General features: G+C 35.5%; 2 protein-coding genes across 2 annotated transcripts; one reads left to right on the top strand and one right to left on the bottom strand.

Annotated features, from left to right (window-relative positions):
- Positions 1–423: 423 nt before the first annotated feature.
- On the bottom strand, positions 424–4,946 carry fcf1 (FCF1 rRNA-processing protein). Its single transcript, XM_065288169.2, has 8 exons — positions 4,850–4,946; positions 4,684–4,748; positions 3,324–3,395; positions 2,580–2,728; positions 1,938–2,010; positions 1,605–1,692; positions 1,430–1,524; positions 424–607 (listed from the first exon to the last, which is right to left on the bottom strand). Exons 1-8 carry the CDS (start codon positions 4,850–4,852, stop codon positions 559–561), a joined length of 594 nt encoding a protein of 197 aa, XP_065144241.1. The 5' UTR covers positions 4,853–4,946; the 3' UTR covers positions 424–558.
- Positions 4,908–23,718, top strand: arel1 (apoptosis resistant E3 ubiquitin protein ligase 1). The gene is made up of 22 exons (XM_065267287.2): positions 4,908–5,031; positions 6,367–6,614; positions 7,631–7,799; positions 8,101–8,321; positions 8,602–8,673; positions 10,018–10,244; positions 10,342–10,579; positions 11,147–11,316; positions 11,597–11,777; positions 13,317–13,561; positions 13,643–13,720; positions 13,845–13,986; positions 14,070–14,191; positions 14,322–14,397; positions 14,506–14,615; positions 16,495–16,674; positions 17,309–17,434; positions 18,422–18,551; positions 18,640–18,698; positions 20,583–20,672; positions 22,141–22,316; positions 22,430–23,718. Exons 2-22 carry the CDS (start codon positions 6,467–6,469, stop codon positions 22,530–22,532), a joined length of 3,063 nt encoding a protein of 1,020 aa, XP_065123359.1. The 5' UTR covers positions 4,908–5,031; positions 6,367–6,466; the 3' UTR covers positions 22,533–23,718.
- The last annotated feature ends 882 nt before the right edge of the window (positions 23,719–24,600 follow it).

Here is a 24,600-nt window from a genome sequence, read left to right as displayed (position 1 = left end):
ATAATAGGTACCCTTTAATGTGGCATACAGGCATACAAAGTGTATTTCACTGACAATCTGGGCAATTTCGCATGAATTATCGCTGAGACAACGATTTACTACTAATCAAGGAACCGGTGTCATGAGCAAATCAGTCTCCCCGAGCAATTCGGTCTCCCCTAGGACCCCGATTGGTACCTAGCACTAATGCCTGCTCAAAAATTTACTATTTTTAATGCATTACTGACAAGAGGCCCTACAACAAACAGTAGGCATTACTTACTTTATATACTTTATCCACATTTTTCTTGTTAAACCATGATTATTTTGACCCAAAGCGTTGCAGTCACTTTAATTGATCATGACTATAAAGTGCTGCTTAAAGGAAATAATATTTTAAAACACTTGTTAGGCATTTCTATATTTCAAAACATTGGACATAATTTGCCATACCAAAGTCTTTATTGTGGAATACTTAACAGATGTGTTTCATGAGCAAAATTTTATACAGGGGTAAATGTCCTATCAATATCAATACAATAAAAATATTAAACTAACCAAAACCTCATATTCATTGTTCTACAACCTTGGTGCACCATAATCATCCGGCATTCTCTCAATGTTATACCTGAGGAATAAAAAACAAAAAATGTTAAATGAATGTTTTTGTTTTGAAAAATGAATTTAGCAGAGACTCACATTTATGAGCAGACAAAATGCATCCATTTACATGTGTAACAAAAATAAAATATATTAATTTTATTGGCAAACAAAGTGCACTTTTTCAAAAATATGACTCTTTTGTCTCAATTAGTCAGTAGGTTGTAATTTCTGTGACCTGAAAATAACGTTAAACGCTATTTCCAAATATTGCAAACATTTATATTGCAATACTTGTGTATAGTCAAAGTTTTAGCTAGATACAGATATCAGAGACACTGTGAGATGTTTTTTTTTTCTAAAAAAAATAAAAATAAAATAAAAGTAAGCTGGTTATATAATTTTCAGTTTTTAAATAAATTTAAATAGAATAAAAAAATCAAACACAATGCATTATTATTTTACATATTGCATTATTTAGCAAGTTATTTTTCTTTAATACCGTGCAACCCTACAGAACGCTATGGAGTTTCCATTGCAATCTATTGAAAATTTTTCACTGACATTAGTTACTTAATGTCAGCTTAGTTAATATGAACTAACAATGAACAATACTTTTACAGTATCGGTTTTAATCTTAGTTAAAGCAACCTGCAATTTTATGTTTTAAACAGAGATGGTGATAGAGATAGGATGAAAAGGTATGTGTTGCAGCTTTAACTAATACATTAACTAATATTAATGATTGTAACCTTATTGTAAAGTGTTACCATTAATGGTATATTGCAACAGATAGGCAGTAAAGTTGGTTCATGAAGGTATTAGTGAAGGTTCAATTATCTTAACTTACTTGTGATTGGAAATGTACATTATTGGGACTCCTGGGATCTTTCGTATCCTCCTTTTCAGGTCTCTGTCAACTGTGGCCACAATGTAACACTTGTGCTAGAGGAGCAGCAAGAAATTGTTTAGTCAAAATGTAAAACAAACGATTAATTCAATAACAAAAGAGTAAACTCTCACACCTGTGTTACTCTCTGGACTAAGCAGTCGTCAGCATATGTTCCTTTGTGTGAGCAAGGTAAGCGTTCAAAGCGGGGATCTTTGGCTATCCTGAAAAGAAAGTTCAAATGACCACACAGGAAACTATTTGTGTTGTGTATGGTATGTAGTTTATGATAACAGGTCAAATAGAAGCATTATATAAATCAACCATTGTACTTATATAAAGGATTCAACTAAATTTAGATCAATGGCATCTATTTACAGTAGCAATATACAGTCCAAACATTACGCATGTCCCTCCCTATATTTTTAGCATGAGATACTCGTGTTATTTGATCTGTGCATGCCATTACCGTAACGCCACTCGATACTTCATCCCTAGTTTCTCAAGCTCAGCCATCACACAGTCCGTAATGCAAGGAACACCTAAACAAATTACAGACAAAGTGACATTTCAGTCGCATGTAAATACCAGTTTCATATATCATCCACCATCTTATTATATGTATACTCTATGCACACCACCTGACATTAGGGATGGGTATCATTAATCTTTGAATACATAACTAAACACCTGGCTAATGGTTAGATCATAAAAGCTTTAGATCATAAACCCAAGTATGCATAATTTTCTCTCTATCTGGAGCAACTTTCAACACTGTGTGCACCAGATCTTTCATATAAACACTTCTTACTGTAAAAATTATTGTCTGCATGCCACACGTATTAAGATAGCCGACTAAAATGGTATATACATTTTCTGATTTAGTCAAAAGCATCTGGATGGAGTGTGTGTTTTATACTGTCCTGTATACTAGCTTCTTTCTTTTCTTCTAAAGCTATATTCATGGCGAAAATAAAGTTTAATTAGCCTATATAAAGTAAAATGTTGATGATAATTCATTGCCTAGCTTCTGTTAAATGTTGATGCATTGGAATCAAATATCTAAATATGTCGTCATGATATAAAAAATAGAAATATAAAAAGCACTTACATTTAGCATAAAGGCAATCCATCATTGACTGAACAACATCTAATTTGGCCTTAATGGAAAAGTTGATAAAGTTGGTATCAACAAGGATATAATATGGAGGTCCAAGCTGAGTATTGTACTGGAAGAAAAGACATGATGGATACTTTGCTCTGAAAGACAGATTAAAATAAAAAAATGAGGCATATAATGTCAAAATACAGATCAAATGTACTTATATTCACGTATTTGGCAGACACTTTTGTCAAAAGCGACTTACAGTGTACAAAGTGTATTTGCACGCAGAGATAACGGAAAAGGCATCCGGGATTTGTCTGGGATCATTTGATTTTTGGTTCATTTACACTGCCAATGATTTTCCAGAATCTGTGCATGCATTTACACATATACCGTAAAAATCCCGTAAAGACATGCAAATTTAAAGTCCTGCACTTGGTAGTTTTTTTCCACAGTGTATGAAGTTTGCTAATTATCACACAGGATGTTTTCTGGAAATGTTACGGCAATGTTTCTAGGTCCTCTTTACGAAAGCGATCCCAGAACATACGGCACATGTTTGTGTTTACATTACAACGTTACATATTTTTGCTGCATTCAGTCAAACTTTTCTGCAAACTTCAGTCAAAATATATTTCATGTCTGTGCTACTTGCAGCATCAAACAAAACTGAAAAAACAAAAAAATCAGTTCCACTCTTCAGGAAAACAAACCTTTCAAAGACAATATGAAAGTGAGATTCATACTTACACTTCCTGCTCTTTAATGGCTGAGGGATCTTCTTTTTTCTTCACTTGCTTTTTTGCCCGGTCCTTTTCCTTTCTAGAATAATTGATGCAGAAAAACAGAAGTTTCCTTTTCAGTCAGGACATTCAAAAAGTACAGCAACAAATGCACTATTCACAAGTGTTTTTAAAAATAAACCTTCACGTCATTACTTTATTTGCTATTTATAATTCGTAACCTTCAGTCATACTATCTGAAAAAAATATTAACCATTTATCAGTGGATCTCCTTTTCATGATGCACATAAATGAAAACTGCTCGTTTTAGCTTGTTTTTATTGAAGTCTTGACTCCGCATTTAAAGGCATAGTTCACCCAAAAATGAAAATTCTGTCATAATTTTCTCTTGTGAGAAACGTGTAATGAACACGAATGAAGATATTTTGAAAAATGTTTGTAACCCTGAATCCAGAAGGAAGTGAAGGAAAAATAATACTATGGAAGTGAATGGGGCTCATGAATGGTTTGGTCACAAACATTCCTAAAAAATACTTTCTTCCGTGTTTATCAAAACAAAAAAATTATACAGGTTTGTAACAACATGAGAGTGAAAAAATGATGACAGAATTTTCATTTTTGGGTGAACTATCCCTTTAAGTAAGCAACAAGGGGACCCACGTTGTATGTAGAGAAAAATATAACATAGTTATGCATGTATATTAAATTACATTTCTGTCAATAGATCCTCCTAAAATGTACATTACACCTTTAAAGAAAAACATATGTATCAACACAACTTTCACGACCGACTATGAACAGTAACCGAATGTTTTACATATGTTTACATTGCTAAGGGTGCTGTGTAGAGATACACACAGGATGCAGCGGTCATATATGTGTTTTATCAGAAATAAAAGACAGCTATGGACCAATCAGAATCAAGGACCGTAACATAAAATTGGATAGATTTATGTTTTGTTTACATTTTCTTTTGATCATCATTCATTAAAAAAAAGTCAAAACGTTTACTCTTTTTAATTTGCATATTAAATATAACGTGTATTGTCTGTGTATAAGCTTACAATTAATGCCATTGACTTTATTACTTAATATACGACACTTTCAATAATTGTACAATGTGCCATAATGCCACATATACTTGTACAAATACAAACATTTTAAATTACTACTACATTTATCAAAATTGGCCATGTTCATATCTGTAACTAATTTATGACCCAATTTCTTGAGACAACCTGTAAACGACTGTTTTGTGAACTATTTCAATTCTTACATCACATAAAAAAATATATTTTTCAAACTGTGTATTTAAATGATCATTATATACAGATAAACATTAAAGTTTTAATAATTACAATACTTACATCCTCTGGTCTTTAAGACTTATCAGTCTTTTCGTGGCTGCATATTTTTGCTTCTTCTGTTTCCCCTAATTCACACAAAAATACACAGAGACAACAAACCAAAAAGTGTAGTCATGTGTTTTGTAGACAACGATTGAACATAATTCATATTAATTCAGTATTTTACCATTTCGAACGAATATGTTTGCGATTATCGCAACCCTCGTGTGTTTTCTCACTCTGCGACAACTTCGCAATACGTCATCATCCTACGACACGTTCCTGTTTTACATATCCTGCGTCATTTCCTGCGTCCGTCGCTGTATGAGGTCTTGCGGTCTTTTCGGTTATTTAGTAAATATAAGCAAGGTAAGAGATGATATCGCTGTTGATTTGTATATATGAAGGATGTAGTTTGTCGTTCAGGTGTATTCAGTTCTTTAGACCGCATTGTATGTCCGTGCTGTATGTTGGTTATGTATCTGTATTTGTTATTTTGTGAATATTCTTATTATCACATTATGTTTTTTATTAATTCATTTCAAAACGCCCGTAGCTTTGAATTGTTGCTTGATCTGGCACTACATAACTAAAGCATTATCACGACGCGCATCTGATTTGCATATTTGTGTGCATTAAACAAATACCAATATGTAATGTCAAAGTCTGCATTGTCAGCAGCAGTCATTTGTGTTAAAACGAGTCCAGGTGGACATTACGGCATTGTTGTAGTATTTAATAATAGATGTCTGTCAACTTTATCCTTGCAGCTTTGAATGTAGTCTAGTCAGATCAGATGAAGGCAGGTGTTCATTTTTCTATGCCTGCAGATGTGGTAACATTGTCAAAATGCAAAATGGTTGAGTTAGGTTTATCTAAGAAAATACATGTCATTTAGTCATCTAGTCATCAATTATTATGTATTTAAATTATTGAAATATGTATTAGTCTCATGAATCCATATCTGGATCTGATCTGGATTTCTTATTTAGAAATAGCATCCCATATACATCCACATTTATGCACTGTAACTTTTCAATGCTTAAAGGTATAGAACACCCAAAAATGAACAATCTGTCATCATTTACTCACCCTCATTTTGTTACAAACCTGTAATTTTTTCCGTTCTAATGAACACAAAATAAGATATTTTGAGGAACCGACCAGAAGCCCCATTGACTTCCATAGTATTCCTTTTAGGGATGCATGACGATTAATCGCAATTAATCTATATCAGAATAAAAGTTTTTGTTTACATAATATATGTGTGTTAACTGTGTATTATAATTATTTATATATAAATATGTATAATTTTAAGAAATATATATTTATATATAATATAAATTATACATAAATATACAAATGTATATACACATGTGAACATTTCTTAAATATATACATGCATGTGTGTGCATTTATCTATACAAAGTTATTATACACAGTTCACACACACACACACACACATATATATGATGTAAACAAAAACTTTTATTCTGCTATAGACTAATCGAGATTAATCATTATGCATCCCTAATTCCTTCATTTTACTGTAGATGTCAATGGGGCTTCTGATTGGTGTGATTACAGACATTCCTCAAGATATCTTTCTTTGTGTATTTTTGGGTGAACTATCCCTTTTAAAAATAATAAATAATACTAATAAATGGACAAAATTGAATTGTATGCATCTAATCTGTCTCCCAGGTACAGAATAAAACATGGGAAAATCATCAGGATCAGATAAGACCGATTGAAACAGACCCTATAATCACAGAGGTCTGAGGTGGAGACTGAAGATGATCTGATGGACAGCCGCTTTTTGCTGACCTTCATCTTCTGTTCAGTCTTGTGGGTTTTCTTCTGGGAGCTGCGCTGGAAGAAAGGCAAGGAAAGTCAACTTGAAGAATGGCTTCAGAGGCACAGCCTTTCCGAATACAAGTATCTGTTTGAAGGTGGGTTTTACACAATGAACATTTACTTTTAGTTCTTTTAAAAAGCATTGGTAGCGACGTGAGTATTATTGTGTACATAAAATAAATTGAAAACTGTTCAGTATACAATATAATGTCTTAACAACAATTCAAAAGCAACATTGAGATTTGATAATGCTAATTATGTCTATATCTCATCTAACATCTACTTTTTAAAAACTTTTTAGTAGCCTAGTATATTTTACTTTTGAAAAATATTGTAGTGAAATTGCATTGAATTTTGAGGTTTAAGGGATAGTTGGGATAAGGGATAATTTAAATTTTGACATAATTCACTCACCTGTATGTAGTTCCAAAATTGTATACATTTCTTTAAGGAAGATACTTTGAGCTCAACAGTTTTGGAGTACCGTTGACTTCCATAGTATTTTTCTTTCCTATTATGGAAGTCGGTGGTGCGCCTGCTTTCTGCAAGATTTCCAAATATCTTCTTTTTATCGATATACAATGCCTTTCCAAAAAAATATAAGAAACTTTTGACAGGGAGTGGTGGACCGCACTTTGGAGCACTTAAGGCGATATGTATTTGTTGCTTTAGCTTATACCAAGGGTCTTCAACAGGGCGTCCGGGGACCCTTGGGGGTCCGCGGTGGTATTACAAGGGGTTCTCGAAATACAGTTTGAATGCAAAATAATAGTTTTGGTCAAATTAAAGTAAGTATCAAACAAAAATGGATTAATATGCTGATAACAAAACAAAACTTTAAACGAAAAGCATAACGTACCCACAATTAATGAAATTAAAATGTAATGTAGTATGCCCAAAATGATTATTTTAGTCTCTTGTAACGTCACCATAATAACAAAGTATGTATTATAAGTCAATTTTTTGTATGTTCTGGGGGTCCCTGCTCCTCCTATCTATCCATTAAGGGGTCCCTGTCCTGAAAAGGTTGAAGACCTCTGGCTTATACAGTTTGATATGTATTTGTATTTGTTTGAATGTCAGCGTTCCTGTTCCTACTATATGTGTACAGATGTTCAAACTCTGGAGGAGCTGAGTTTGACGGTGCTGTCTCGACTAGAGGAGGTGGTAAAGGAGGAGCGTCGCTGGAGGGAGATCACTGAGGCATATCTGCAGCTGCTTAAAGATTTTGCCTTTCAAGAGTGGCTTTGTTCCCAGAGCTTGGAGCACTACTATCACACGTGAGTTCACAAATGCATTATTACCATTTAAACAGTACTATTAAGCCTGTTAGTAAAATAAAGAATGTGATTTATTACAAATTGGAAAGGGAGCGGAATGAATGTTGCTCCATTCCAAAATATTGTAGAGACGTGTTCTAAGGCAGAGCCAAGTATTTTGTCCTTTAGGAGACAATGTTGAACGTACATTGATTTGTAGCTAATATTCACGTGTGTTTGTAATAGGGCTATGGGATACTAACCAAAATTTATCCTGTCCTGACTCCTGTATAAACTAGCACCTCTTCTTTATATCTTGCAGTCTGAAGACCCTCGGCTGCAGTAACCTGGATGATCTAGCGCAGTTTGACAGCCAGCTTCAGCTCTCTCTGGCAGCTTGGGGATATTACTACGAAGATTACATCAAACTGTCTACAGGTGTTAGAGTTCTTAAGGCATCCAAGGAAAGTAGAGATCAGGACTACGAAATTCAACTGGTGCACAGTCTTGCTGAAAGGCGACTGAATGAGAAGTGGTCTTTTGGTAAGTGTCATACTAATAGATTTCATTCACCTTGACTGAAAGGAAACTGGTTAATGGATTGTAGATTTTACACTTTAATGGTATGTTGGCACAATAGCCTTCTCAATAAAACATGTGTAATGTATTTAAAAAAAAAACTCAGGCAATGATTAATAGGCAGATTTATGGATTTGGTAAGTTACAGACCGGAATCTAAGCAATAAATCTGCAAGTCAACTGAATAGTAGCAGCTGTGTAGCACAAGAATAATAAAAACAGGGTATCCATGTTTACTTTTCAGCGGGAGCTCTGATATTTGGCTGTACCATCGCTCTGTGCTTTCTGATAAGGGACCTCATGTTTTACGTGATTGGTGAGTTCATCACTTTTTGAATCTAATTCCAATGTTCATGTTTCCTTTTTTTGCAACAAATATGATATGGTGATCAGGCCCTGGTCTTTGTATGCGTTTGTTTTGGAAAAATTGCATTTTAGCACAACAACGGAAACATGTAAGAAGTTAGTTTAGTAATCAGATTTTAAATTTTAGGGGTTCGTGCATGAAGTGCTAAAGTTTTTGAAGGGATTATCACTATGATTATTATTGTATTAGCGAAGTGGAAAGGCGGGCGAAGTTCGCGTCGAAAGGCGGGCGAAGTTCGCGTCGAAAGGCGGGCGAAGTTCGCGTCGAAAGGCGGGCGAAGTTCGCGTCGAAAGGCGGGCGAAGTTCGCGTCGAAAGGCGGGCGAAGTTCGCGTCGAAAGGCGGGCGAAGTTCGCGTCGAAAGGCGGGCGAAGTTCGCGTCGAAAGGCGGGCGAAGTTCGCGTCGAAAGGCGGGCGAAGTTCGCGTCGAAAGGCGGGCGAAGTTTCACACGAAGTTCGCGGCGAAAGGCTTTTGTGTTTCGCGCAAACCGCGGGTCAAACACCCGTAACATTCAATTCACGCAGCGTCATTCACGTCACCAGAAGTCTATTGTGTCTTTGCATTGATTTAATGTGTAAATCATTCACACTTAACGCTTTATTAGCACCTGGTGTGAACACACTATTAGGAAAGTTCGCGACGAAAGCGCGTCAAGCTCGCGACGAAAGGCGCGTCAAGCTCGCGACGAAAGGCGCGTCAAGCTCGCGACGAAAGGCGCATCAAGCTCGCGACGAAAGGCGCGTCAAGCTCGCGACGAAAGGCGCGTCAAGCTCGCGACGAAAGGCGCGTCAAGCTCGCGACGAAAGGCGCGTCAAGCTCGCGACGAAAATTCAGGTGCAAATAAGCTTAATTTACAACTTTAGATTGCGACCTTCTCATTCACTTTCTTCCACGCAAGATCCTTTTTATTCCTGTTTCTATAAAAGTACGAAAATGTGTCGTACAGCTCTGGCTGATGTCCACATACAGTGACAATGATTTTTTCCTCAATTTTCGTTTTGTATTTCTGCCTCCGCTCGCTACGTCATTAAAACATCACTACTAGAGCGTGCTCCTGATTGGTTAACGGCAAAGTTCAACTCGTGTGTTTTGCGCGAATCACGGGTCAAACACTTGAAACACTCAATTCATGAAGCGTCATTCACGTCACCAGATGTCTATCGCGTCTTTGCATTGACTTAACGTGTAAATCACTTGCGCTTAACGCTTTATTCGCATGTGGTGTGAACACACCATTAGAAAAGCTTTTTGCTGTTGGATTGTCGGAAATAATAAATTTTTTTCCATTTTTTAGGTGGAATTACTGTTTCCATCATCGCATTCGTCTTCACTATTAAGTTCCTGTGTGAGCTTGCTGCTCGTGTGGTCAGCTTCTTACAGAATGACGATCCTGCCCGACATGGGGACCGTAGTATCTATGACTATGTGCGGGGTAACTATCTGGACCCACGCTCATGCAAGGTCACCTGGGATTGGAAGGAACCACAGGAAGTGGGTCAAACCATGAGTTTCCGAGTACAGGTGACCAAGCTTCTCTAATCAACGTGATTCATTCGGACTACTAATTTCATTCTTTAGCTTAATACAAACACCTCTCTTTTAAAAATCTCTTTTAAAGCTTTTTTACAAAAATGGCCAGCCGTTTCCAGCACACAGGCCTGTGGGATTGAGAGTAAACATCACTCATATAGAGCTGGCTTTAGAAGTCCCTGTAACGCAGGAGGTTCTCCAGGAGCCAGAGTCCAATGTAGTTAAAGTGGCCTTCACTGTGCGTAAGGCTGGGCGCTATGAGATAGCTGTCAAGCTTGGAGGCTTGAACGTGGCCTACAGTCCTTACTACAAGATCTTTCAACCAGGTAAAATGCTGAGATGTGTTAGCATAGTAATTATGATCTAATAGCTTAGGCTCGTTCTTTAACTTATTTTATTAAAGATTACAGGTGCATTTATGCTCACCTGTGTGTATTTTAGGTAATTTCAGGTGGTGTGACATCATGTATGACAATTTAATAGTAATTAAAGAGATCTTAACTGTAAACCGTGCATTATTATTCTGAACCGTATTAACACAGAAAGTTGCCTGATGTATTTTTTTCGTAAGCAGATATGTTCCCTTTGCAGTACAGTTCACATGAAATTGCATCAATAACCGGCACTTTGGAGAATTGTGTAAATTTGCGGCGTGTAAAAAAAAGTGGGGTCATTTTCATTTTTGACTGAACTAACCCTTTAAGGTACAATATGTAAGATTTTTGCATTAAACTATATAAAAATGAAGATTACAAGATTACAAATCCTAAAGTCTTTCTAAACGTTTAAACGGTAGTATACATATACAATGGTTTAGTTTCGAAGTGAGTCAAAATTAATAAAGAAATATGTATAAGTATATTCACATCTTATAAATTGCATCTGTCTTGCAGGTACGGTGGTGCCATCTAAAACAAAGATCGCGTATCATTTTTCCACACTGGTGCTGACCTATGGCCAACAACATACGCTGCAAATAGAGCCACGTGATGAATACGGCAACCCCACCAGTAACACAGTCTCACTCGTGGATGAAGTCAATTACAGTGTGCACGTCCACTCGGTAAAGACACTACTCAGAGTTGATAACTAAGATAAAGCTGGCATCTTACAAAGCTTTTTTTTGCTTGTGGGAAATTGTTTTGAAAACATTAATTTGTAAAAATAGCAGCGAACATGTTCGAGACACAAAAGGTTCTGGGTGCTAGAGATGATACACATTAATGAAAATGCGTATGGTGAAGAAGAAACAAAACTTCAAACCCAATGTGACTAAATTACTGTAAACAACACAGTAAGCGCGCATCAGAATCTAAATCAGCTCTTACTTTCTGTTTCTGCAGCTGGGTACAGTAGAAGAGGAGAGCTCGGAGGATTACTACAATACATCTGTATCATTAAATAAACAACAATGTCAGGTTCTGATGAAGTTAACTTTCAAAAAGAAAGGCTGCTTTAGAGCGTGTATCACATATAAGGACCAGCCACTTAACAATGGGGAGTTTGACATCATTGTACTCAGTGGTAAGTTAGTATTGCTGTTGTCGAGAACATCTGTGAAGTCTCATCATCTAATAATAAGATGAGGAGCATCAAAGTTTGATTTGAATCATTGATTTCAAATTGATATGAAATGTTTTATATAGCTGAAAATCATGATTTCCTGTTCGAATTGGTCATTGTCAACTCTGTTACTGTCAAACTCTGTTACCAGAGTGGAGTAACAGGGTTGACAGTCATGTATCTGTGTGTGAGACAGAGAATGAGTTTGACTCTGTGTATGATTGATAGTAACAGGAGCGTGTGACAGTAACGGTGTGTGTCTTACATGGAACCAGAGTTACAGAGTTTGACAGTAACTGTGTGTGCCAGTAAAGGTGTGTGCCAGTAACGCTGTGTGCCAGAAAACGAGGTGTGCCAGTAATGGTGTGTGTCAGTAACGGAGTGATGAAGTTTGACAGTAACTGTGTGTGCCAGTAACGGTGTGTGCCAGTAACAGTGTGCCAGTTACGGTGTGTGTCAGTAACGGAGTGATGGAGTTTGACAGTAACTGTGTGTGCCAGTAATGAAGTGTGCCAGTAACGCTGTGTGCCAGTAACGGTGTGTGCCAGTAACGGTGTGTGTCAGTAACGGAGTGATGGAGTTTGACAGTAACGGTGTGTGTCAGTAACGGAGTGATGAAGTTTGACAGTAACTGTGTGTGCCAGTAAAGGTGTGTGCCAGTAACGCTGTGTGCCAGAAAACGAGGTGTGCCAGTAATGGTGTGTGTCAGTAACGGAGTGATGAAGTTTGACAGTAACTGTGTGTGCCAGTAACGGTGTGTGCCAGTAACAGTGTGCCAGTTACGGTGTGTGTCAGTAACGGAGTGATGGAGTTTGACAGTAACTGTGTGTGCCAGTAATGAAGTGTGCCAGTAACGCTGTGTGCCAGTAACGGTGTGTGTCAGTAACGGAGTGATGAAGTTTGACAGTAACTGTGTGTGCCAGTAAAGGTGTGTGCCAGTAACGCTGTGTGCCAGAAAACGAGGTGTGCCAGTAATGGTGTGTGTCAGTAACGGAGTGACAGAGTTTGACAGTAACGGAGTGTGCCAGAGACGGTGTGTGCCAGAGACGGTGTGTGTCAGTAACGGAGTGACAGAGTATGACAGTAACGGTGTGTGTCAGTAACGGAGTGACGGTGTGTGTCAGTAACGGAGTGACGGAGTTTGACAGTAATGGAGTGTGCCAGAAACGGTGTGTCAGTAACGGAGTGTCCCAGTACTGGAGTGTGCAAGTAATGGTGTGTGCCAGTAACTGTGTGTGTCAGTAACGGAGTGATGGAGTTTGACAGTAACGGAGATAACAGTAAATCATGTTTTTTAGCTATCTAATACAATTTTTTTACATAAAATATTATTGTTATGACCTGTAACATCTTGTGGTCCAAGACAATAAGTATCAAATAATTAAAATAATAAAAAATGTACCCACAATTATACACTTTCCCGTATATTCGTGTGATAACATGCAGACCTTTATGACAGCACATTTCATCTTTATTTCTTACAACTATGCATTTACACAGAAAATGAGAAGAACTGCGTGGAGAAAAATGTGTCTACACCAGGTATAAGCATCTACTTCGAGGCCTACCTCTATAACATGGGCAACTACAGTAGTTGTCCTCTGCAGTTTCCGGCATCTTCTCAGTTGACCCTGCAGAGACGGCCCTCTATGGGTGATGATGAAGAGGAACATGACTCCCCAGTAGAGGGTCAGTCAGAGAAGATCAAGAAACCAAAAAAAGTTTACTGCTATATATCACCAAAGGTAAATTATTTGGGTTGCATTAGTGATTGTGTTTGTTAATATTTGGATATCGACACACACTATTTCATTTATATGTTTCAGCAATTCTCTGTGAAGGAGTTTTACCTGAAAATTATTCCCTGGCGCCTTTTCACTTTTCGCGTGTGTCCTGGAACAAAGGTTAGACAAAGGGGCTTTAAAGGGATAGTACACCCAAAAATCCATTTATTCCATGATGATGTTATTGTATTTATAATCTTTGATCAAAATGTACTAAATTATTTCTTTCTTCTGGCCTTGACAGTTCACATACCATGGGCCGGACCCTGTTCACAGGTACTTGACACTTGTAGTGGATGATGGGATTCAGCCTCCAGTAGAGCTCAGTTGTAAGGAAAGGAATATCATGGCGGCCACCTTCATCCGTTTTCTCCACAAAAACATCGGTCAGTATCAGTACTGGTGTGTTAAACTTATGGTATGTTCTTGTGTCGCTGTATTTGAGGTTTAATATTTGTTGCACTGTTAGGAGGATCAGAGACTTTTCAGGACAAGGTGAACTTCTTTCATCGAGAGCTGAGACACCTTCACTCCAAACGACCTCGCACGAAAACCTGCCTAAAAGTCAGCCGTCACTCCCTCCTCGAGTCGGTTAGTCTGTCGAATACTGTAAAATTTGATGTTTTTGTTTGTAAATCTGCCCCACATCTTTGAAATATATTTGAGTTATACTGCAGTATAGTCAAACAATTGGTTAACATAAAGTGACTTTGTTTTTTAGTCTTTAAAGGCCACAAGAAACTTTTCAGTGTCTGACTGGAGTAAGAACTTTGAAGTTGTTTTCCAGGATGAAGAGGGTTAGTTCACAGACTGATATTGTTAATTTTACTAATTATTAAAATAAGATATCATTTCAGAGATATTCTTGGCTCATAAAGATTGATTTGTTTGATGTGTTTATTTAGCTTTGGACTGGGGAGGGCCAAGGCGCGAGTGGTTTGAGCTCATCTGTAAAGCTTTGTTTGACACAAATAACCAGCTCTTTGAACGCTTTAGTGACAACAACCAGGGTTTGGTAAGTCAAAACACCACATTGCAAAACATCTTGCATACATTTTCCTCATGTGTAATGTTAAAAAGTGAAGTTTGGTTGCATGAGACTTAATTTAGACATGAAATGATCTAGATTTAACTTGAAATACATCTTAAAGACCCAAAAACAATTACAGTACACTGAAAAAAATTATTTTCAAGAAAAAATGTTTTTTGTATTTTTGTCTTGGCTTCAGTAAAAATATCTAAATATTCTTAAATTAATATGCTTTTTCTTGAAGAGCAAAATGACCCAAGAAAATAAGTCTAGTTTTTAGACCAAAAATATCAAATTTAAGTGATTTTGTGCTTAAAACAAGCAAAAAATCTGCCAATTGGGTAAGCAAATTTTTCTTGAATTTTTCTTGAATTTACTGTTTAAGAAAAATTTTCAAGATTTCTTTGCTTACCCCATTGGCAGATTGTTTTTCTTGTTTTATGCACAAAATCACTTAAATTTTATATTTTTGGTTTAAAAACTATTTTCTTATTTTTCGACTTATTTTCTTGGGTTGTTTTGCTCATCAAGAAAAAGCAGCTTAATTTAAGAATTTTTAGATATTTTTACTGAAAACAAGACAAAAATACTAAGATTTTTTTTATTGAAAATAATTTTTTTGCAGTGTAAGAAATGTGTTTATTTTTGTGTATTATTATATTTGACAATAAGAACCGTTTTCACACTGTAATTTTGGTAAATTACTATAAATTAACCAGAAAGGCTTTACCAGTAAATACAAAAATGTGCCAATAAGATGATATTTACAAATCAGCACTAAATCATCAGTAAGCTCCGTAAAAGAGCGAAAGTTTCCTCCAAACCACCGCGATTAATCACGATTAATCGCATAGAAACTAAAAGTTGTTTTTTGCGTAATATATTTGTGTTCACTGTGTGTAATTATTTTGTATATATAAATATACACCCACACACATGCAGGTATGTATGTATTTAAGAAACATTAACATGTGTGTATATATATATATATATATATATATATATATATATATATATATGTGTGTGTATGTATATATTTAGATTTTTATATATTTTATATTATATATAAATGTAAAAAACTATATACATGAATAACATTTTTTTCTTAAAATTATACATTTGTGTATTTAAATATACATAATAGTCACACACGATGCACACACAAATATATCATGCAAACACAAAGTTTTATTTTGTATGCGATTAATCGCGATTAATCTTTTAAAAACTCTCGTTGTAAACAATGATGGGTTATGACATTATATCCGTTATTCATATTTTTGTTGTTTCTGCTTCTGTGGCAAACGCTGACAGTCATGCACGGTTGATCTTGACCAAACAACATTGTATTTGATGACTTCTGAGTGAACTGTAGGGAAGAGTCGTAGCCTGCGTCTATAACATGTTTAAACATATGGCTTTACTGTGCAAAGGACTTTGGCAATTTGGCAAATAGATAGTAAACTGTTTTAAACAAGTCTGGTAAAACATTTGACTGTTTTAGCACTTTACTTGTGTTTGACTTTGGCCCAAGGATATCAACCCGTTTTGACGTCGCCTGTACTCAAACCGGTAATCCTCGTATCTGTTCACACATAGCATCGTACCAGTAAATTACTGCTAATCTTACAATGTCTCTTACTGGTAAAATGTCAGGACCGATATACCATTATTTAAAAAAATTCTGTTCACACATAATCTCTTAACTGCAATTCACCAGTAAAGACAATGTGTGAAAGCAATAATTGTCATGATGTAAAAAAATCTTAATAATCCAAACAATACTAAACTGCAGTAATGGGCGTTGAACTTTCCTGTTGGGCATAGGTTGATGGTGTTATGCTCTTCTGTGTTTTTCGAGCAGGTCCATCCAAACGCTGATCGTTCCCCTCATCTGAGAGTGAAGATGTATGAGTTTGCGGGTCGAGTGGTGGGAAAGTGTTTATACGAATCAGCTTTAGGCGGAGCCTACAACCAGTTAGTTCGAGCCCGGTTCACCCGATCCTTCCTGGCTCAGATTATTGGTTTGCGGATGAACTACAAGGTGAACAAATGCTAATGAAAATAAATGTACATTTTAAAACTGATTCATGCCTTATTTATCTATACATTACATACCAGTATTTTGTCTTACCTTATTTGTTATGTGCAGAAATGTCAACTTTTGTGAATGCTTTCTATTTTCTTCTCTCCAGAGCTGGATTAACTCTTTCCCGCAAGTGTTTTTACAATAGGTTGCTAGCCAGCACCAGTATTTTTTATGATTTTCACAAAAGTTTAATGCCTTTCAAGAAAAATTTCTTGTTTAAATATATAAACATACAATATATCAAATGAAAGACCTCTCAAATATTGGTAAGTTTCTTCAAAAAGAGCTAATTTTGAACAAAAAGCTGAAATAATTGCATTTTTGTAAAGAACTTTTGGTTAGAGATCAGATTTAGAACAATTATCAAAACATACACAGAGTATTTACTGCTTTTGGATCAGTGGATGTTTCAGTGTTTTAGGAGTTCGGTAAGAGCGGCACCTAGTGGATAATAGCGGAAATATGTGTTGCCGTAAAAACTTGTCATTGGCAGGGAAGTGTTTTCTCTTAATTCGTCAATGGCGGGGAAAGAGTTAAATAATGTGAATCTGACATAGATCATTTTTTTGTTCTTTTCTTGTTTTTGCAGTACTTTGAAACAGACGATGAGGAATTTTACAAAACAAAGGTCTGCTTTATCCTGAACAATGATGTCAGTGAAATGGACTTGGTCTTTGCCGAGGAGAAATACAGCAAGTCAGGGCAGCTAGAAAAGGTAGGGAACAGATATTAAAAGGAAAATTATGATTAAAATAAACTTATTTAAAGGGCCAATATTATCCCCATTTTAACAAAATGTAATATAAGTCTCAGGTGTGCCCAGAATGTGTCTGTGAAGTTTCAGCTCAAAATACCCCACAGATCATTTGATATACCATGTCCAAAATGCCCCCCTTTTTGGGTAGGAGCAGAAACGCGCTATTTTCAGGTGTTTACCCTGAAATGCAAATGAGCTGCAGCTCCTCACTCCCTTACCAACAGACAGTGAACGCTTTCTGTTTAAGTAGATGTGATTCATGTGAATAAAGTTTGAGACAATAGTATATTTAGCCGTATTAGTGCTACAACGTGCTAACAAACCAGTCGGTCAGTGGCCATGGGCGGGGCTTTATCAGTGTGATGTCACATTAACAAGAGAATCAAAACGGCATGTCTAATGAGACTGCTTTGGTTTAATGCGGATTAATAAAGAAGGAGAGGGTGGATTTGTTCACAGTTCACACACTGACAACACACATTTATGTCCAAACTATTTTATGAAAAGTGGAAAATGTGAAATGAATTTAATTACAGTTATGTGCAGAATGATACACTACATATAAGGACATCATAAAAAATCTTCTTAGCAGGTCTTAAAATAAAGTAAATACAAGTGTGGATGAACATCAACTTATGATGTATTACACCATGTCATTATTAATTTACGTGACCAAAAGATTGCAGATATTTTTTCTGAAATGTAAAACCTTAATATTTAAAGAGGGTGTACTTTCTTTATTTTATTTTTAGTTGCATAAACTGCTTTTACTAGACTTGCATGATGCTTTATGCTTTTTGTAAACAGATGGTGTAGTTATGATATCTACTGTACCAGCAGGACTAGTAAAGCAAACAGCCAAACTCAACCTTTGGTCTACGCATTTTTGGTGTTGTTTGTTTTATTTATTTACACTGACAGTAAAAGAGTGTCATAACATTACAGGTGGTGGAGTTGATATCTGGTGGTGCTCAGATTGCTGTGACCAATGAGAATAAAATTCACTACTTGAACCTGCTGGCCCAGTACAGACTAGCCAGTCAAGTACGAGATGAAGTAGAGCACTTCCTCAAAGGTAAGAAATCATAACCAAACCAAACTTTTCTGCTGGTTTTCATCAATAAAAGGACAATGTTTTTAACTAAATTCAATCTTTTGTTGAGGTCTGAATGAACTCGTACCTGAAAACCTTCTGGCTATATTTGATGAGAATGAACTGGAGGTAAGAAACGACCACTGCATACTCAAAAATTTATATATTTAGCTCCACTGAACGATGACTTCTGTCCTCTACTTTGTGTTGGTTTTGTACTCGATTACTCAAGTCGCCCCCTGTCGTTTCCAAGAATACTGCAACAGCGAGCGCAGCAATATAAATGTAAATCACTCAAAAAAATTTTTTTGAGTATAAAGACAGCTTAACTACCTCAAATACACTTCTCATCATATATTTATACTATACAACATTCATGCCACCCCGAAGTATTGTTCCACAAATTTGATTCGCACAGATACTACATAACTTACTGTACTATTAAAGGAGCTGTATGTAACATTGACTAAACTTGGTACCACAGTCTAATTTTAAAATATTGGTTTATTCTCTTTCCCCCTCTCGGGTTGCCAGACACATATAGGAGTAAAACTGACGATGGAAAGCTCACGTTTATCTGCAAATTTTTACTTTTGCTATGTTTTTTGTCTGCAAATTACAAACTAGCTTGTGTGGATTTTTATAACTCAATCTCATTTCGGAGGTTACGTCTACCGGAGGTTGCAATTATGGGCCATTGCGGTCTCACTTAAGCAACAGTGATAACTGGCAACCGGGGTGTCGAAATACAATTTTGGGTAAATTGGCAGTGGGCAGGAACACACAGACCAAAACAAAAACAAACAAGAACAAACCACAAGTCTGATTTTTTTATAAAGTGGATTACTAGCTACAGCATTGTTTTTTAGAGAACTTAGCCTTTTGTCTTTATTTATTCAGTACAATAAAAAACCTACATACAGCTCCTTAAAATGAGCTTTTCTGTTTTTGTTGCATTGTTTGTTTATATGTTTACTTTTAAATGATATGTTCTTTCTATTTGGTTACTTTTGTTCTTATGTTTTATTTGTAACGGCATTGGTGTGGAAAGCAAAGTAAGATTTTCATTGTGCAGGACACTACTGTTCATATGACAATACAAGCTTTGAATTCATTGCACAAAATAAGCAGATATCTATCAAAAATCTGCAAAAATTATGTGTTTAAATGCAAATCATTAAACCAGCTATGCAAAAAACTGCGTTTATATGGGATTTTGAGATTTGTCAGGTTTATTGTACACAGTGATGTCACCTCCTATAGTTCGTCTTGTCATTCAAAAATCTGGATGGACATCGGTCAAAAGCTGTTGTATAGTGTTGTATCTCTTCTAATGTCTACAAAACCTGTAAATGTAACACAAACTTCCTCCATCAATTGCATCGAGTCAAGATCAGACTTTAATGCATTACTTTACACTTTTTTCCTTTAGTGACGTTTATCTCTGTCACATGCAGAAACATGCGCACGTAAACAAAACTGCGAAAAAGCCAGTTAAGGTGGTTATGGCTAAAAGGGATGCAGTAACGGGCAAAATATTGTGAATTCTTGCCACATGAGCACTTATTTTATCCTAATCCTACCCCCAAACCTAACCCTAAACCCAACATCCCGTGAGATTTAGGCCATAGCTGTAACCCATCTAGCCAAAACTGGTTAAGGTGTTTACATGCAATGCGAAATTGGGGTAATGGGCAGAAATCTACCATTTTGCTTTAGCTGTTTATGAACTTTTACTAATAAAAGAAAACTGTTACGGTTTTAAACTTTATCACGTTATTAGTTTATGATTTGTAATTAAAGTAACTGTGCATGTAAATGCATTTACATAGAACGTAAGGTTTTCGAAATCCACTATTCAATATCATAAGCGGATGATGATGATGATAATGATGATTGTAATTTTAATTACTAACAAAGTTATTTTTATAGTTCTGCATGTTTTTAACACATTCCACATGAAAAATTGATGTTTTAACTTGACTACTTTTGACTCTTCTCTTCTGTTTTTAGTTGTTGATGTGTGGTACAGGAGACATTAATGTGCAGGACTTTAAAGCTCATGCTGTCATTGTTGGAGGGTCATGGCACTTCAGAGAAAAAGTGAGCTTAAAAACTATTTTATTTGTTTTGAAAGCAAATGAGTGAAACACTTTACGGACAAACACTTATGAAGATGATAAAGTTTATGCTGACTATATGTGACCCTGGACCACAAAACCAGTCATAAGTCGCACGGGTATATTTATAGTAATAACTAGGGATGCACCGATACCACTTTTTTGGAATACGAGTACGAGTACAAGTACTTGCATTTCAGTACTTGCCGATACCGATACCGAGTACTTAATAAAAAAAACTTAATTTAAATTTACAGGTAACAGCTTTAGTCATATAATTTAACAAAAAAACAAAGGACTAGTTTTCCAGTTTGTTGTAAACTCTACCTCTTTGGACAACACAAAAGGCATTAACCCCTTACACGCCGCTCAAACATAGACATTTCTCAGACCGTGGTATCGATTCCAGGTATCGGGGGACTTTTAATGAGTACCTTAGAAAATGTGGTATCGAGGCCGATACCAGTATCGGTATTGGTGCATCCCTACTAATAACCAACAATACATTGTATGGGTCAAAATTATTTATTATTTTAAATGCCAAAAATCATTAGGATATTAAGATGTTTCATAAACAAATTTTCTACCGTAAATATATAAAGAAATATATTTATCATTAGTAATACGTGTTGCTAAGGACTTCATTCGGACCACTTTAAAGGCGATTTTCTCAATATTTTGATTTTTTTCCACTCACAGATACCAGATATTCAATTTCAATAAAAGGTATGACTGGTTTTGTGGTCCAGGGTCACATATATCATATAATCAATCTGTTTTGAAGAACGCGAGAAACGTAAAACTTTAAATGTCTCATGTATGAAACATCATCAGAAGTCAATTCTGTCAATATAATATGTTGTATTAAATTCTAAATGTTTATGAACTAGGGATGCATAACGATTAATCGCGATTCATCTATAGCAGAATTTTTTTTTTTTACATGATATATGTGTCTGAACTGTGTTTAATAATTATGTATAATATATAATTATGCACACATGCATGTATCATTTTAAGGGAAAAATATATTTACATATTAAGTATTTATATTTATATATAATATAAATTATACATAAATAATACAAATGTATATACACATGTAAACATTTTTTAAATATATACATGCATGTGTGTGCATTTATGTATGCATAATTATTATACACAGTTAACACAGATATATATGATGTAAACAAAAACTTTTATTCTGCTATAGATTATTCGCGATTAATCAATATGCATCCCTATTATGAACGATTTAAGCAGAATTTGTTATGTATATCTTTGGGGTCCAAATGCACACTTTTGCACAAAATTATATCTTGTTCAGATATAGCAGGCGTGTCAAAAAATTATGAATTATTTCATTAATTCCATATTTTATCTGAGAAGTGCAGGAACCTTGTAAACAAATATTAAAACAAGTCTCTCTTGGCTCTAATGTTGTTTAGGTAATGAAGTGGTTTTGGGCAGTCGTGTCTTCCTTCACACAAGAAGAGTTGGCACGTTTGTTGCAGTTCACTACTGGATCCTCACAGCTGCCACCCGGTGGATTCAACACACTTTGCCCATCCTTCCAGATCATAGCAGCACCAACACACAGTACTCTGCCTACTGCACATACCTGGTAAACAATCCACAACATTCCCAGCGAACACACATGATGATAAACTGTAATGCATTGGATAAAAGCGTCTACCAAATGCATTAATGTTTGAATTCATCTCCTCTCCTGCTCAGTTTTAACCAGCTGTGCCTCCCAACATACGACTCCTACGAGGAGCTTCACAAGCTGCTGAAGTTGGCTATAAGCGAGGGAAGCGAAGGATTCGGGATGCTCTGAACATCTGACCACACTTTATCTCATCTTTAAAATGAGGACTTTTATCACAAAATGCCTCTGGAAGGATTCAAGAGTTGTGTACATAATGTATGTGCTCTAAAAAAATGAAGAAAAGTCTTATTTGTTTTTAATTTCAATTGCCTTTCTTTCTATACATGGCCTAACAAGATGCTTGTTTTGCATTTGACATAAATGGTTGGATTTTTTATGAAACATATTAGTTTGTAAAATGTTAATGACTCTGAAATGTGAACGATGTGAAACCTTCGGCCTTAACTGATCAGGGAAGGTTGTGTATATAACAGAATATTTATTTTTATTTCAAGGTTTTCTTTATACCTCAAATACATCATTTCCTGCAACTCTTTATTTGAGGGACTTTAAAGACATTATCACTTACAGATGTTTTTCTCAGAGATGTTGATATTGTTTTAGGGACGGCATTTCAAAATCACTTATGCAGGATGATATATGGCCTGTTATTTTCTCATTGAGCCACAAATTTGAACATTTGTAAAAACATATCTAAAAAATCTGTAGTAAGGTTCATTAAAAAACCACAATATTTTAAATCATGTGTTTATCAAGAACCTATCGCAAAACTTGCTACTCTGGTACTCTTTCATCTTTTATGTACTACTGCTATTTTGCTACATCTATGCAGCATTTCAACTAGATAACGTATAACACAGGATTTTGCTTGGTTTATATATAAATATTGTTGTGTTTAGGTATTTGGTTTGGTTTAAGCTACATTAAACTATTTTGATGATCTCCTAAAATGTTTAGCGTAAAGCTGATGGTAGTACAGAATGAAAGATGAGTGAATAAAGATAAAGGGAAACATTTGGTAAGAAGTTTTCTACAAAGTCTATAGCAATACTGTGAGAGGTCGCATTTAAATCTGAAGTGTAATTTTGTGACCAATACAAACTGTTTGCAGGGACAAAATGTAATGCTGAAGCATCGACTACCCTAAAGTGACACTGTGCTCTTGTTTTGTGTTGCTTTTTCTTTTTATGTATATAATGTAACATACTGTAAATGAGTTTGAATTGAAATCTTTTAATTTTTCATTTCCATGAAGTTAGCCTTTGAGGTTTCAGACTGAACATTTGTGTGCAGATGGCTAATTTATGAGTTATTTATGCCACAAAAAATACAAATAAATGAACAGAAAAGCTCATTGCTGTGTGTTATTAATACATTTGATCTATATGTAAACTGTATAAACAAAAAGTTTGAGATTTCTGACCTTGTCTGTAAAATCCAGGCTAAATTTCAATTTAATAATGAGATTTGGAGCATCATTGGTATCACATTGATTTTAATCTTTGACATGACCTTACTTAGTCAATATTAAAAATATATAGGTTATATTTTCACAAAATGTTTTTTATATTATGTAACATGTGTGTACACTGTCAAAACATGAAATTCTGTCATGCATTGTTTTTACAATAGGGGGCAGCACAACACCGCAAAAGCATAACCAACATTTGCCAACCCGTATTTGGATTAATTTGGAAAAAGATGCTAAATATCTACTTAAGTGGAAACAATAATGGCACGGGAATTATTTTTACAAGCAAATTATAAACCAAAGCTTGTGACATCGGATGTAAAGGTGCTGTAGAATGTAAAACTGTATTTACAAAGGCATAGATGAATAATAAGAGTTATGAACATGAACATGGACTCCAACACGATCGTTTCCTCCTTATTTAAACCTTGTGCATGCAAAAGACCGCTGGAAAACAGGCCAATCTCAAAATAACACCACCTGTGACATACGACTCCAACAATTAAATTACACACTGCATTAATTACAATAATTAGCGCTAGCGAATTAGCGTTATATGCTAGTTAACGCTATATGCTAGCGTTTAAGCTGAAGTTTTACTATGGATGTTACAGTTTTGTTTTGCAGGTCCATAAAGAAAAACACAAACTTACCACTCAGAAACGTCCATTAACAATCTCCAATTGATTATTCCTCAAAGTCTGTATCAAATTCTAATACAGGCTCAAAAACATAAAGTCTATAACACACACAGAGCTACTTAAG

The sequence above is a fragment of the Paramisgurnus dabryanus genome, chromosome 17 (genome assembly GCF_030506205.2).
Source record: "Paramisgurnus dabryanus chromosome 17, PD_genome_1.1, whole genome shotgun sequence".
Lineage (NCBI taxonomy): Eukaryota > Metazoa > Chordata > Actinopteri > Cypriniformes > Cobitidae > Paramisgurnus > Paramisgurnus dabryanus.
This window is presented reverse-complemented; position numbering and strand designations above follow the sequence as displayed.